At 32.8% G+C, this 15,577-nt stretch overlaps 2 protein-coding genes across 6 annotated transcripts in view; both read right to left on the bottom strand.

The window, feature by feature from the left end:
• The window catches only part of LOC132164359 (histone deacetylase 8), a 7,410-nt gene extending 5,853 nt beyond the window's left edge, over positions 1-1,557 (bottom strand). For all 5 annotated transcript variants that reach the window (XM_059574860.1, XM_059574861.1, XM_059574863.1 and 2 more), the window contains exons 1-2: positions 1,221-1,557; positions 135-715 (exon numbers count right to left, since the gene is read on the bottom strand). In XM_059574860.1, the coding sequence (XP_059430843.1) occupies positions 135-715; positions 1,221-1,485 (846 nt within the window). In that variant the 5' untranslated portion in view covers positions 1,486-1,557. The remainder of the gene's footprint in view (positions 1-134; positions 716-1,220) is intronic.
• Positions 1,558-6,852: 5,295 nt separating this feature from the next.
• LOC132163903 (aluminum-activated malate transporter 8-like) lies at positions 6,853-9,330 on the bottom strand. The gene is made up of 6 exons (XM_059574279.1): positions 9,042-9,330; positions 8,805-8,948; positions 8,287-8,559; positions 7,676-7,782; positions 7,360-7,503; positions 6,853-7,200 (listed from the first exon to the last, which is right to left on the bottom strand). Exons 1-6 carry the CDS (start codon positions 9,328-9,330, stop codon positions 6,853-6,855), a joined length of 1,305 nt encoding a protein of 434 aa, XP_059430262.1.
• Between the last annotated feature and the right edge of the window lie 6,247 nt (positions 9,331-15,577).

Below are 15,577 nucleotides of genomic sequence, written 5' to 3'. Positions count from 1 at the left end.
GATGAAATTGAGAGTTTTTAAACTTTGGGAAGTCATGTCAAAATACGTAGAAGTTCAAAGGGGCTTTGTGAGGTTTTCCCTAAATAATTTGACTGGATACCCACACACACACACGCAGGAGGAGAGGAACTTACAGCACTTGAATCTTGGCCAACAATCAAAACCATCATATCAGCCTCAAACTTTTGAACAGCTGGAATGACCAACTCGGTCATGGCATATGCATATCCTATGTCACCAGTTCCATTCGGTAGAGGTATATTCATATTATAACCAAACCCTTGTCCTTCACCAATCTCATCAACAGATCCATTCTGTGGATGAGAAGGACCCCATGACCCATGATTCATGTGAAGGGAGATGGTAAGAACATTATTTGACTTGTAAAACCCCTCTGCTGTTCCATTGCCGTAATGAACATCAATGTCAATAACTGCAACTTTTTGAAACCCAGAATCTAAAGCCAATTGAACAGCAAGACCCGCATTGTTAAGGAAGCAGTACCCATCAGCCTGAGTAGGCTGAGCATGGTGACCTGGAGGCCTAACCAATGCATAAGCAATTTTCCCATGCCCATCAAGTATATGCTTCATCGCCGACAGTGTAGTACCAGCAGCAAGCAGCGCAGCATCCCATGATCCAGGGTTCAAGAAAGTTCCAGCACAAAGCATCTTCCCTCCATTTCTATCAGCTTCGATTAGCTCATTTATGTATTCTGGGAAATCAACATATCCGAAATCATACCCAGCATTCTTTATAATGAAATAACTTACACAAATTTTTATCAATCGAAATAATTCCGGGCAAGATTTCTTCCACATATTATATGATTTCCTACAAATTATGGGAAATGCAAAGCGGATTGAAAGCCCCACAGCCATTGAAATTCCAATACATCACAATATTTTAAGCTTCAACACCCAGAATAATACTTGATTAAACAAGAAAAAAAATCCATTTCGGTGTAGTTTGGAAATCTTGCTTCTCCTGTTGATTAATTTTTCTAGTAAATTTGCACATCTGGGAAATCAAATTCAACTAAGAAAAAACACAGAACAGGGGTTCACTCCAATGAATTAACATTCAAAAAGCAGCCGCATATTAACACGAAACCAATAACTAAAAGCGACCCAGATTCACTTAATAAAAATCAAACAAGAAGAAGAATCGGGCAACCGAAACTGATTGATCTGTAAGTAAGCAAAGTAGTACCCGCGTACCCTGAGTGTGGAAGGAGAGCAAATCAGGGATGCGAGCAGGTCTGCCGAAGTGCCAAGAGATGTAGGGAGAGATGGGGCCTCGTTTGAGGATGGAGAGCATGTTCCTGACCCTGTCTGCGTTCTCTGGGTGCTTCTCCAGGACGTCAAGAAAGCCCGGGTCCAATCCGGAGTCGAATACGCCGCTGCCGCTGTCATGGTTGAGCATCCCCTCGTGCCAGAAGACGTCTATGCGGTCCATTGGAGTAGGAATAGGAGAAGCATGCATGGAAGGTTTTCCAGTTTGATGCAGAGTGAACAGAATTGTGCCCCGATTCCCTCGTACTGGACACTGAACTAATTAAAGGGAGTAATGCCATAATTCTCTATTTTCTCACTCTTATCTTATGTCCTTTAAGTAGTTCTTAAAATTATTATTGAACTTATAATTAATCATTATTAGATTTAGATTAAATAATAATTTTAAAAGTTAACTCATATTTTAAGGGAAACAAAAGTGACACAAGAGAGACTAATAGAATTACTCAAGTAAAAGCATAATATGTTCCCAAGGTAGCTTAATCAGCTATGGACCACATTTCATAAAGTGAAACTCACTAGTTCGAATTCCTCTCGCCATTTTCTTGTGTGGACATGTTAAAAAAAAAAAAAAATTAAAAGCGTAATATGCACATTATCCGAATCGATTTGTACGATGAAAAACCCGGTCTCATTTAGTGGGCTACTTTGACGATAGGATATAGATTCCAAACATTCTTACTTTTTATATAATATTAATTATTTTTTATTATTATTTAAAATAAAAAAAATTTACTATAATTTTTTATTTTATTTTACTTTTTCATATAAAAAATTTAAAAATTCTATCTACTTTATATTACATTAATCACTTCACCTATCAAATTCATTCCCAAATAAGCCCAAGACTAGAGTGATTTGGTCTGTCCACTGTCCATCTCAAAAATGTCACAACTCAATAAAAAAAGGAAGAGAAAATATGCTTTAATTTGACCATTTTTCAATCTTACTACAATCAACCCTCCAAAATTTTAATTAGTGGTAAGTTTGTCCATTAATTAGCATTTTTGGAAGATGAAGTTCCAAAAAATACACCCAATTTAAAAACATGATCATCTCTAGTTCATTTGAATCAGAGAATATCCAATTAATTATAATGGAAGGATATTTTTGCTTTTTCACTTTTTAAAATTACAAAAATACCCTCTAACTTCTGGAGAGGATCAAATTTCCCAATTTGTGTTGTGCTTTCCCATAATGACTTGGCCCTTTCACTTGAGTTTTATAGGAATATTTGCAAGCTCAACACTTAAAATAATGTTTCTCAAAAGGCCAAAAAAGAAAAAAAAAAAAAAAAAACACTTAAAATAATGACTGGAGAAGACTTAATCTAACATCAGACAAACAAAAGGAGGCTTCTACACTTCTTCAACAAGTCCATCCCAAATCTCTTTCTAGACCAAAAACAAATCTAAATTAAAGAGAAAGTGATCGTGCTACAAAAGGCGTTTTTAACTGACTTGCTTTTTTGGTTGGAGGTTTGTCGAAAAACATTCTTCTTAAATTAGGGTTGTGAGCAAACAAATTAGGGGTTTTGGGTTTATGTTGTTAAATTAAGTAGTTTTTATTTATTTTTTATTTTATTTTTTTTGTTCTTAAACCCGTTCCCTTGTTCGCAGATTATTGTTTTATTGAAGAGGACCAATGGTTCAATAAGTTGTACTGAGATTAGGGGTGATAATTCATGTTCGCGTGTCGGATTCGGATCGTATCGAGACATATATATAAGATTATATAAGTCATGTAATTCTGTCCATTTAATTAAATGGAATCTTTCAAGCCTAACTCTCTAATTTTGTATCAGGTTCGTGTCGAGTTTGAAAAACATGTCAAAAATTGCATGTCATTATGTTGTGTGTCGAGCTCAAGTTGTGTAGAAGCATGAGTATAAAGTTATATAGGTTAACTCTAACCCAACCCATTTAGAATTCTTAATCCTAACAATTTAATTTCATATTAGGCTTAGTCAAATTCTCAAGTTGTATCAAAAATTGCCAATCCTAATCGAGACGTTGCTTTCACATGTGCATGGCGGAGTTTGTACTTTATTATCATTATACTTTGTTTACTTTGATCGTGTTAAGTCCATTGTGTTGCAATAATATATATTATTTATCAACATGTGAAATGCTTATTTTAATGGCACGGTCTAGTTTTTGCAGCAAAAGTCTTTGCTAATCTTAACCCTCATTGTGTTTAAGATGAGTGGTTCCCAATTATCTAAGTACTAAATCTACATAACATTCTATTTGTGTAATAGAGATTTGAATAAAATACCAATTTCACAACCTAGGTAAAATACTAATCTATCATAAAAAGTAGTGTTACAAGTTTTTCGTATGTCCCTTTAAGAATGATATAGCTCTTAAAATTACCGTTAAATTTGTGATTAATCATTATTGAATTTTAATCGAATAGTAATTTTAAAAGTCATCTCAATTTTTTTTCCTCTATTTTTTTAAGAATTAAAATAACGCTACTCATTGTCTGCTTTTAAGAATCAAAGAGAATCTCAATTCCGAAAGCGTCGTAATTTTTTCAATAATCAGTTTTCCAAAATGGAAATCTAGAAAAGTAAAAATAGTTGACCTCTCGTGAAGCATATGTGAGTACGTCAAGTACGGAAGAAACATGATTTTTCACCGGTGTGACATGTTTAAAAAAAAAAAAAAACATGATTTTCACCGGTTTCAAGACGAGAGGGGAAGGCTTTTATTAGTCAATATGGTGGTGCTACATTTATTTCTTTAGTGAAGTAGATTGCACAGGAAAAAATATCAGAGAAAATTAAATGGGTGCTTATTTACATCTTGTAGACATATATGTCATTTTTATAGATTAAATTAAAAGGAAAAAAATTTCAACCCACTTTAAGACTTTGTCCATATATATATATATATATATATATATATAGAGAGAGAGAGAGAGAGAGAGAGAGAGAGGCTTCAGAAAAATCTTAAAATAAGATATAAGGATTGTTTTTGGACTATACTAAAACAACATTAAAACTTAAAATTTAGAAAATAAGAACGGGAGGGAGCTAAAAAATTTATGATACTACTAATTATTAATGTTAGAGTATTGATTAAATGCTCTTCCTATAAGCTTAAGTTTTTGGGACAAATGATAATTTAATATGGTATATATATATATATCATAGCAGAAGTCGTAAGTTTGAATCCATCATTTATCTTCTATTTCAATTAAATATTCTCATTACCTATTAAAAGAGAGTTTGAACTTACACATGAAAGATAATAATATTATAATATTGATTAAGGGCATGTTTGCGAAATAAAGTTTTTAAGTAAAAAAAAAAAGAAGGTTTTTTGACAAAAACTTAAAAATGAAGCTTTTGCCAAAAGTGTGTTTTAACAATTTTTAAGCTTTTTAGATCCTTAAAACTTAAAAGTGTTTTCAATTTTTTTACTAAACGTCCAAATGTGTGCTTTTTTCTTCAAATGAATTTTTTAAATATTAAACGCATTTTTAGACCCCTCAAATACACACCCAAACAAACCCTAAATGTGCAAAGTTTAAGCTTTTCAGAATAAACAGTGATTTAACAATTAGAATTAATGATAGCAGCCTTTAACTAATATATGAGATTAAATATATAGGATTAAAAGTCAAGTTAAATTTTCAAATTTCAATGAAATCATTGCATCTTTTTGCCTTGATGTCCGGAAAATCAGTGGGATTGTAAAACTTGTGGGTCTAAGTTTAATTTCCATCAAATATGACGTACTGCAACAAATATTGCATATTTTTTTCAACAATCTTTACCTCTTGATCTTTGTTTATATAACGAATTACATCAACCTTCCCAAGAAACTATATATTCTCTCTTTGACTTCTCAAATACTTGTTCAATGAGTACACCCCCCCAAAAAAGAAAGAAAGAAAGAAAAGACTTCTTCAGATGCGCAGTCTTGAAGATGTGGTGTCCTCACTTGGTATTTGGACGTCAAAATCGTCATTATTATCTCTTTTAATTTGTAAGAATTGGAAAAGAAAAGAAAAAAATTGACTTGACTAAAAAAAATGTTTATTTCATCAGAATCGTTTTAAACCGTTATCATTTTCATACATAGTTGACCAAGGAAAACATTCTTTGCTTACCAGATCGTGTTTATACTATTAATATTGTTTATCATCCTACCTTTCTACGGATTGAGATTTTTTACAAGTTTTTTTAAATTTGAGATTTTCAAATTCATAAATTTCAGTCGTTCATCTCATCTAAGCGTCTAAAATAAGTCATGTTTCAGCATTTAATAAGAGAAGCATTAAACTCATAAATTTTTGTAGTGTGTTAGTAAGCAAAATAGTTCAACCAATTCCTTGTGTCTAACGGGAGCCCTATTTACTTCAAAATTTCTCTCTTTGTTTACCAAGTAAATTAAAACAAAACTTGCTTCTTAAAAATCAAGGTATATAAAACTTTTCTTTTATAATATATGCAAGTCTTTAGAAAATTGCCGCGAAAACGCGCCTTTGCATGCGGAAACGTCAGTGTAAAAGCTCTTTTCTTAAGTGTTAAAATATTGAGAGAGAGCCAATGGTGCATGATTTTCCAAGTACAAGTATCCCTTAAATATATTTAAACTTTATTCCTGTCACTACTTAATGATCTCATATGCTCATTTCGTGGATACATGTAAATGTGCATTTTCCATAACTGTCAAAACACTACAAAAAAAAAAAAAAAAACCCTAATTAGTAATGTTTGAAATATGGACGTTTTTTATAAATGTTACTAATGTCTCCTTTTAGGGACATTTTTTACTATTTAAACATTCATAAACCTTTCAAACACAAGGTTTGTGGGTAATTCTTTTCATGCATTTATTCATAGTACAACCTCTTTAAATAGAGGATTCATTACATATTACATAAGAGAGCTAAGACGGAGTCAGCAGCTCTTATTGAAATATAAACTAGGGCTGAGTCATATGAGACTCTGATTGAAATAATATCATAACCCTAATACGGCTAGAGTTAGCCGACTTACGGTAATATAATATAAATTTAATACATAAAAGTCTAATATGGAAAGGCCCGTAACATAAGAATTATGAATTCCTCTCCTTCTTCAAGTATTAATGGTTCCACTAACTTTATGATAGATTCATGTCACATGACTTCAACGTATGTATACACAGTAAATATAGATGACTTTAAATTAAGCCAATACTAGGGGTCAATAAGTTTCTCATATTTGGCCTATATTCCCTTACAATTAACTATTGAATTTGTAGACTTATATAGATCACACATAAGTCAATGTTGGACCTCACAAATCCAATGGTTGATTGTAAGAAAATATGAGCTAAATATGAGAAATTTATTGACCTCTATCATTTCTCTATTTCTTATCATACCCATTTCTTATAGACGTCTTGGGCTTAATTTCTTTTTTTTTTTAAGAAAAAAAAAAAAACCTTCAACTCCGACATATAGGATGAACCATCGGAAAGTGGCAGTGTTGTTCCCCCCGATCGATGGCCGGAGCAAAAAAAAAAAAAAAATATATATATATATATATATGTGATTACTATGGTGACACTCTGGCGCCGTCCACCCTCTCGAAACGTGCAAGAGAGGCTAATTCATGAAAGGCCTCAGAGATCTTCTCGATGCATGGCACAATTTCCATTAGGATTAAAGCAATTGCAGCAGTTGGAATGATCTCCTGGAGACTATCATTTTCACAAAGGCAGGTTGTATTGAGCAAGGATTTCAGGTTCTCCGCGGCGATTTTTGAGTTTGTAATATGGCGATTAACTAATGTTGGCTGGGTCATTTTTTTGAGCTCTGATGCTAATTCCTTCAGTGCTTTCCCTGATTCTGTGCAAATCTTTGTGCATGGCTCTTGAATTTTGCTTTGGAACTCATTGGGTGTCTGAAAGGACCAAAAGAAATATCAGTTGAAGAAACTTCGAGACATGAAGGGTCTATGTCATTAATCTCATTTATTTCAGAGACATATTAATTCTGGTCCAAAAGAAGAAAAAAAAATTGAAAGAGATAATCTATTTAGAAATGGGCATTGCTGATTTACCTGGATCTTAGAGCTAAGGTAGCTGTTAAGAGCATCAACTTTGTAGGCACATTGCCTACTAAGGGATCCAATTTTAAGGTATTGTTTCCAAGGATGTCGGAACCCAAAACGATAGTGCCACAGTTCCCATCTTGCTAGATTAGCCTGCAACATTAAAAAAAAAAAGGTTTGAATCAGAGACACGGTTTTGAACTCAAAAGCTCTGATACCATGTTAAATCAGAACTTATCTTAAAAGTTTTAATCAATAAAATTTAATAAATTTAATAATTTAATTTATATTCTACCACAATGTCAACTTTAGTCTTTATACTCACCATAGCTTCTTCGGTGTCTTTTGAAGTGAGAATGCTTTTATACCCTTGAAGAAATGATTCATCCATGGACGGCCCTCCTGGTATGTTGAAGTATTCACCCCCAAATCCTGCAAATTTGTATCTGTCAATATCGATGCTCAAAGAAAATAAACAAAATACCATCAAGGGTGGTGGTTTAATGGCCAAGGAAGTTTTCAAGTGATCCGGGCATATAGTAGGGTATGAGTTCGAATCTCTGCAATAGAGAATTTCAACATATGCTTGATTAGTATTAGTCACTTTTTTTTTTTTTTGACGTGTCCACACAAGAGGGGGGAGGGGAGATTCGAACTAGTGACCTTCGCTTCATAAGGCGTGGTCTCTAGCCACCTTGGATTTCCATTGATGCTCTAGTGGGGCTGGGTCAGACTATGTCTTAGTCAGACTTGAGGGAACGCCTGCGGTTCCTACCGTCTAGGCCCCTCCCGTGCGGCTCCCAGCGGGTAGGTGCTACTATGGTCACGTCCGGGTAAAATAACTACAATTGGTCTCCCTGGCTTACCATTTTTGCTTTGAAAAATAAAAATAACAAAATATATAGAAAGGAGTTAATATGGCTTTTGTATATATACCTTCTAAGAAATTCCCAAGCTTTTCCATGTTGGTAGCCTCGAGATTGTGAAGATTCACACCAATCCAAACAGGGCATATACAGATGCATATAACGATTGCAATAGAGCAACCAATGATGATTGTGGTTAGCCTCTGATGGGCCATCTCTAGCACCTCATCCTCTCGATAACTCGAAATAGATAACAAGCAGAAGGTCAATATGAATATCATCAGCCCATAATCGTATCTTGCCTTCATTGCAGGAATGAATCTCACAAATGTTACTGTAGAAGCTGCATCACGCCCTCCAACACTCAAATGAGTTTCACAATTATTTTTAACTAAATATTAAATTAAGAACTACACTTAATTAAAACGTGACAATTGATTCTCTAAGTGTAGTCTTCCAAATATTAATAAGTAATTCTATTTAGTAGCTAGCTATTTGATTAACACTTTTTTTTACAAGTAATAATCCAATAACTAATTTTTACTGTCAAATCATCTAACTAAATTGTAGTAAATAACATTAGTGTACCTGTCAGAAAGACAAAGAACCCAATTACTATGGCCTGTCCTATCTGATCACCCGACAGAGTTGCTAGGGAATGGACTCCAACACCTAGAGCACCAGCTGATAAGGTTGCCAGCATCCTGTTTAAGCCTTTTCCCAGTGTTGCTCCTTGAAAAGATGGCAAAGAAAAACAATTGTAAATTAATCAGTTTCTCATAGTAAATATATAAATTCATCAATCAGAAATTGGAAGGTAATTACCAACAGAAAACTCGAAGACAAGAGTGACAGTTAAAACAGCCCATATTGCATTGACACCAAAACCATCGTAGAGTGGTCGGATGTAGTAGAACAAGGAAACCAAGGTGAGAGCCAGCCCTACTTTTAGGGAATGGATAATTCTTCGTGGATCATCTTCTCCAAGTTTCTTCATCTTCTTTGCAACATCTACTACCTTTCCCCATAACTTCTCAGGCAAGGCCTTGAGCCATCCCCATGCACGAGTGAAAGCTCCAGCATTTTCATGACTTACACTAGAATCAATATTCATTATTGCTATGCTTTGAAAGGAAAGATTGCAGTAGTTGAGAGAGAATTAGCCCAACAAGAGTGAAGGGAGATGAGGGCTTGGGGGCTCAATATGTATATATGGTGTTTAGCAAAACTGTTTTATAGACGTGACAATTAAACCAGCTGACCTGCTATCTAGTTTATAGGTGGGAAAATTGTTTGAGACTACACTGCATGCATGTCACAATTGTTATGAACAATGTGTAAAAGATGGCCAAGACAGAAGAAGGCTTATAAATTAATAGGAAATGATAGTGAATTTAATTATTTTAATGAAAAAAATATAAAAAAACCTTCCAAACTAGCAACTCTTTTTTAATTAAAGGGTCACATGATATTCAAAAAGTACTAAAATAGCCAATCAAAATACCAAAGTGTGTCAAAAAGGCCACATATTTGTTTATATTTCTATAATACTCTTATTCTTTAAAAAACTAAAATAAAATAAAAAACTAAAAATATAATTTTTTTAAATTAAAAAAGAAAAAAGAAAAAAAGAAAAGGGTGGTTGGGCCAACCATATGGTTTGATTTGACACACTTTTGTAATTTGATGGACTATTTTAATACATTTTAAATATTGTGGGGCTCTATCGCAAACCGCAGTTAGTTTGTGAAGCTTTTTTTTTTCCCTATTTTAATTAATATTCTAACACATAAAATATCTCATTAAGTAATTACAAGCACAAGAATATTTAATTGAAATGTGTGGTAAATAAGTTTAATTAAGACATTTCCTCGGATTAATACGACCAGTACTTGTTCCAAATATTCTACCAAGAGATCGAGAGGCGGAGGAGCTTGGGGAGAGATGGCGGTGCTGACGTTGAAGCATTGGATCAAAATAGGCCAGTCCAACCAATGACAATGGCATCAAAGATTTCAGGCACATTAATGCTTTTGATCTAAATCTGTGAACTGTACGTGATTGTGTGGGAACAGAAGTCTGTGACGGGAGTTTGGATGGGTGTGAAACCGTTGACTGACGGCCAAATTCATGACATCCATGCGTGCGTGCAATCGGCCTAGAAGACAAAATGTCGCAGAAATGTTTTTCGACGTAGAAACAGACGCCCCAATAAAGAAAACAAAAACTTGAAAAACGTGAATTTCAAACGCCGACCTCATGATTAATGATGACGTATGTAACTATGTTTAAAGTTGTATCAGTTTCTTTGTCAAAGAGACAAAAAACGAAAGAAAGAGAGAGAAGAGAAAGAAAACAGATACTAGTGTCATTGTTGTATTTCGGTGGATTCTTAATTACGAAAAATGTAAAATCAATATTCAAGTGGTTTACTTGTAATTAGTGGTATTATAATGTTCTGAAAGTTGTCTGGAGTATGCATACAGTGGCGGACCTAGGTGTTGATTTTACCGGGGGCGTCAAGAAAATAATAAAATATAAGGATAAATAATTTTTTTTTCTTTATATATTATATTTTTATTATAATATGGTAAATACAATAATAAAAAAAAATTATACCACAATATATGTATCACAAAAAGCATATTTATATGCTAAATTGATATATTAGTTACCATGTAGGCACTAGTACAAAAGTAAAGGAAAATACAAAATACAAAGTGCCTAAAATTGCATTTTATGTAGTCTTAAAGAAACAAAATCATTAAGTATTAAATCTGAATCGAAGCTTTTAGTAATTTCTCTTTCAATATAGACAAGTAAATTATCTTTAAGAAATTTATCTTTCATTTTGCTACGAAGTATTGTTTTAATAATTGTTTACTTCTCATACTCTAATAATATTATAATAAAATTATTAGCATATTCCGATAGCTATTAGCTTAAAATGAATGAATAAAAAGAACAAATCTAAGATTGGTAATAATCTTCTGAAACTTGTTGATGCTTAAAAAAATCCCAAAGTACCATATAAAACACACCAAAAAAAAAAAAAAAAAACAACAACAACAATATTGTTTTAGAATAAGATAAACAAAATGCCAAATATTGATAAATAAACATGTCAAATTTTGGACTTTTTTTTTTTTTTTTAATGAAACCTAAACGCCTGAGTTTTTTACTTTTTTTTATTTATTTTATTTTAAAACAAAATTTTTTGTTACCCTCGGGCGTGAAATCACTCACTAAAAAATATTTAAAAAAAAAAAAAAAAAATTACCAGGGGCGACCGCCCCCAGGTCACCCCTGCTTCTCTCCGCCACTGTATGCATAATTAACAAATGAAAAATGTTAGGTGTTCTTTTAGTATTTTCTTGGTGTTCTCTCAACTATGATGTAGCTTTTAAAATCACTAATAGATTAAAAGTCAATAATGATAATATCAAATTTAATGATGATTTTAAAAGCCACATCGCAGTTGGGAGGACAACAGAAGAACAATAGAAGAACACCTAACATTTCGCTTAACAAATTGATTCAAAACTTGACAGATTTTGTTAGTATATCATGTCAGAGTCAATAAATTCATTACACGTGTCCTCATAATAATAAAAAATATAAAATTGAGAAATGCTAGTATATCATGTCAGAGTCAATAAATTCATTACACGTGTCCTCATAATAAAAAAAAATATATAAAAATAAGAAATGCTAAATGTTTTTTTAATGTTCTCCTGGTGTTCTCATAACTGTAATGTTGCTTTTAAAATTACCAATAGATTAAAAGTCAATAATGATAATCTCAAATTCAATAATAATTTTAAAAGCCACATTACAGTTGGGAGAACACTAGAAAAATACTTAGCATTTTCCTATAAAATATATAAAATTTATGAACTAATACTCAAAACTAAAATAAAATAAAATAATAAAAAAAAAAGATAAAAAAAAAAGATAAAAAAGTAAGGTGTTAGAATAGAGGGTTGTCAAGCCACCCCTTGACTGAGCGTGTCCGGCAGCCCATGGTCTCAACGTTTGAGCAGATCGAGTCACTAAATATGTACTGTTTTCAAAATCCGAAACACTTTTTTTTTTTTTTTATCAAAACCATTAACAAGAAGAAGACAAAACAGTTAACGCTTCTCACGTTTATAACAAATCAAAACACTTTTCAAATAGGAAGACCCTCTGCTCATTGTTGGTAGGCTTTTAACGTCGACATGTTCACCATTGGGCATTGACATTTGACCTGTTGTTTACAATCCCAGCACCACCTTTGCCGATGATTTTGCCCGCCTTCAAGCAATTCAAGACATCATCGGCCGTTAAGTCAACCGTTGGAATGGAGCCAAGAACTTGTTGAAATGCCAAAAGAAATAAAATTACTAGTGCATGCGCAATAGCAAAGGAAAGTGATTGAAGAACCGAAGTTAGACCTTGACAAGAAAAAAAACAACCGATCAGATTCAGAACATTCAAATCCGTACAATGATATTATGTGGGATTTGAAAATATGTTTTTTTAAAAACGCAATTAAGCGTTTGATAAAATGACAATTTGGCTTTTAAAATTGTGTATTTTCAAAAAAAAAAAAAAAAAAATCATTTACCTACAATTTGAAAACACATATTATTTGTATTTTTAAATCACAATCCGGATCCTCTCCAGTCCGAAAATATCCAATTAACAGCTTAGATTTAATACCTATTACATTGTATTAAAATGTAATAGGTATTACACCAAAAATATTAAAATTTTATACTAATTTTATATTAATACTTTGATAATCAAAATTCATGTTTTCTTGCTTCTTTTTTTTTTTTTTTTTATTATTATTATTATTATTATTATTTTTTTTTATGCTTTTCATTTTAAACTACACATATGAGAATGAATTTAGGTTGTTTTAATTTATTTTTTAGATTAAGGGAAGATTGAAATGATTTATTTGATTGCATTAAATACTGAGCGAAAGATTTTGTTATTTTTGTATCCATAAAAAAAAAAAAAAGATTTGTTATTTTGCTTTATATTATTTTTTAAATGTCCAGAATTTTATGAGTTTTATTTGTATTGAAATATAATAGGTATTACACAAAAACCTATTGGGTTTAGGGTTATTCTCAGTTTTGCTACCATTCACAATATATTGTTATAGGGTTTATGATTACTCTTTCCTTATTTTCTGTTCTAATTTATATATTATTTTTCATTCAAATTTCTTATTGTTATTTTGTAAATTTAATTGACTTGGTTGTTCATTATTTTTTTTTGTGTTCCAATATTCCTTCTACGATTTTTTCTCTCTTTTTTTGATGAAAGAAATAAAACTACTCCTATGAGAATAAATATTTTAATATGTTGTATGGGTCTTATGTTTTAACTCATTCCCGGTGGTTTTAAATTACACATATGAGAATTTTTTAATATATTTTAATTTATATGGATTAAAACTAAAATTATATATGGTTCTTATGATAGTATATTTTTATGTGATTTATATATTTATGCAAACTTATGTGTAATTGTGTCTAGGGCTGTTAAGAGAGTAAGCCGCTCGCGTGAGCTCGGGCTCGGCTCGCATAAGCTCAGCTCGTGCTCAACTCGAATATTAAATGAAGCGTTTCGTGAACACGAATCCTGACTTGAATATTAAACGAAGCTAGCTAGGCTCGACTCGGCTAAGCTTGTGAACTGCTCGTATAAGGCTCGAATTGGTAGTTATTCACATAATTCCTCATATTAATATTAAAAATTGATGATTTTTTTTTTCTTCTAATAGCATCATTTTATTATAAAAGGATGCATATCTTCTCTCTTCAAAACCAGGTGCCTTGTTGTATTGATTCGGGCTCTATAGTCCGCTAGCCAGACTAAGCAAATGTTCATATGCAAGCTGCTTCTTGAGCCGTTTAAGAATATTTGAAGTTTAAATTTATAATAAAAAAAATAAATTGAATATAAGAGTCAGCTCGTGAACTGGCTTGGCTCAGCTTTGCTTATTATAAGCTCGAGCTCGAGCTCAAGCTCGATTTTTTGGCTCATCCTTAAGCTCGGCTCGAGCTCGAGCTCTAGTAAAATTTAAACAAGTCGAGCCCAAACAAAATAAGCTTGCTCAAGCTCAGCTCGTTTACACCCCTAATTGTGTCACTATGTTCAACAATATACTATTGAATAACCTTTTTTATATATATATATTATTGAAATAGGCATGATAGATTTTTTTACAAAACTTTTTTAACCTATAATAAAAATACAATAGAGATGTATTTTAAGTTTTAAAATCAAATTATAATAATCCCGCTCATAGCACGGGTTCTAAGCTAGTAATAATAATGGAGAAGTTAACATCTCGATTATTTTTTTCTTCGCTTTCTTTTTCCTCAGACCCCACGAACAGTTGAAGCACCGACCCATCGCCGCCTCAGTGTTTTCTAGCCTCCCCACTGCGTAAATTCCAACTCTCACACTACTAAAAAGCACCTGTCTTGGAAAATTTTCACGATTTTTGGGTGCACCCAATTTCTTATTTTAGATTCTTCTGATTTTGCAGGAACCCAGTCCCCAGAGAGACTTTCCTCAGCTGAGAAAGTTCCCAAGTGAGTTTTGTTGAAATTTTGTTGGGTTTTTGTTTTGGGTTGGTGGGGATTGAGCATTTGCAGTGGGTGAATGGAGCAGAAGATAAGGTTGTTCCACAAGATTGACTCATTCAAATGAGTGCCGAGACCCTTGAATTCAAATGATACAACCACAACTATTGCCAGTATACATGATCCAGCACGGATTGTTGAGTAGGAGCAACTTGGAAGAGCAAATCATTCGAGCAATAATCGTCCATTAGCAACAAATTAGGTGGAAAAAATAGAAAGAACCCAAAAAATAGAAGTTTCACCGCTACCAAACAGAGGAAAAAATAAACACAAGCAGCACAATGATTTCGAAAGGGAAATGCTAGGTGTCCTTCTAGTATTTTTCTGGTGTCCTCCCAATTAAGGGTGGCAAAATGGGTACCTAACACGACCTGATTATGACCCGTGGGCACCCATTACACGATTAGCCTATACACAGACACGACCCGTTTAACTAAACGGGTAATTGGGTCTGACAAGAAAATAACCGGGTAACCTGACATGACCCGTTTTACCCGTTTAAAATAACCGGGTCTAATCGGGCAGACTCGACCCAGTCCAGCCCGACCCGACCCATGAAAACCCTAAACTCTATATATTAAAGGCTTTAATAAAGGATAAGAAAAAAAAAAAAAAAGGGAAAGTGACCGTAATTGTACTCCATAAGAAATTACTAAACTCATAATTTCACCTAAACTTAAAACAAGCAAGCATATTGACTAAGTTCATTTA

This window comes from Corylus avellana, chromosome ca10, assembly GCF_901000735.1.
Source record: "Corylus avellana chromosome ca10, CavTom2PMs-1.0".
Classification (NCBI taxonomy): Eukaryota; Viridiplantae; Streptophyta; class Magnoliopsida; order Fagales; family Betulaceae; genus Corylus; species Corylus avellana.
Note: the sequence above shows the minus strand (reverse complement) of the source record. Positions and strands in the feature narration are given on the sequence as shown.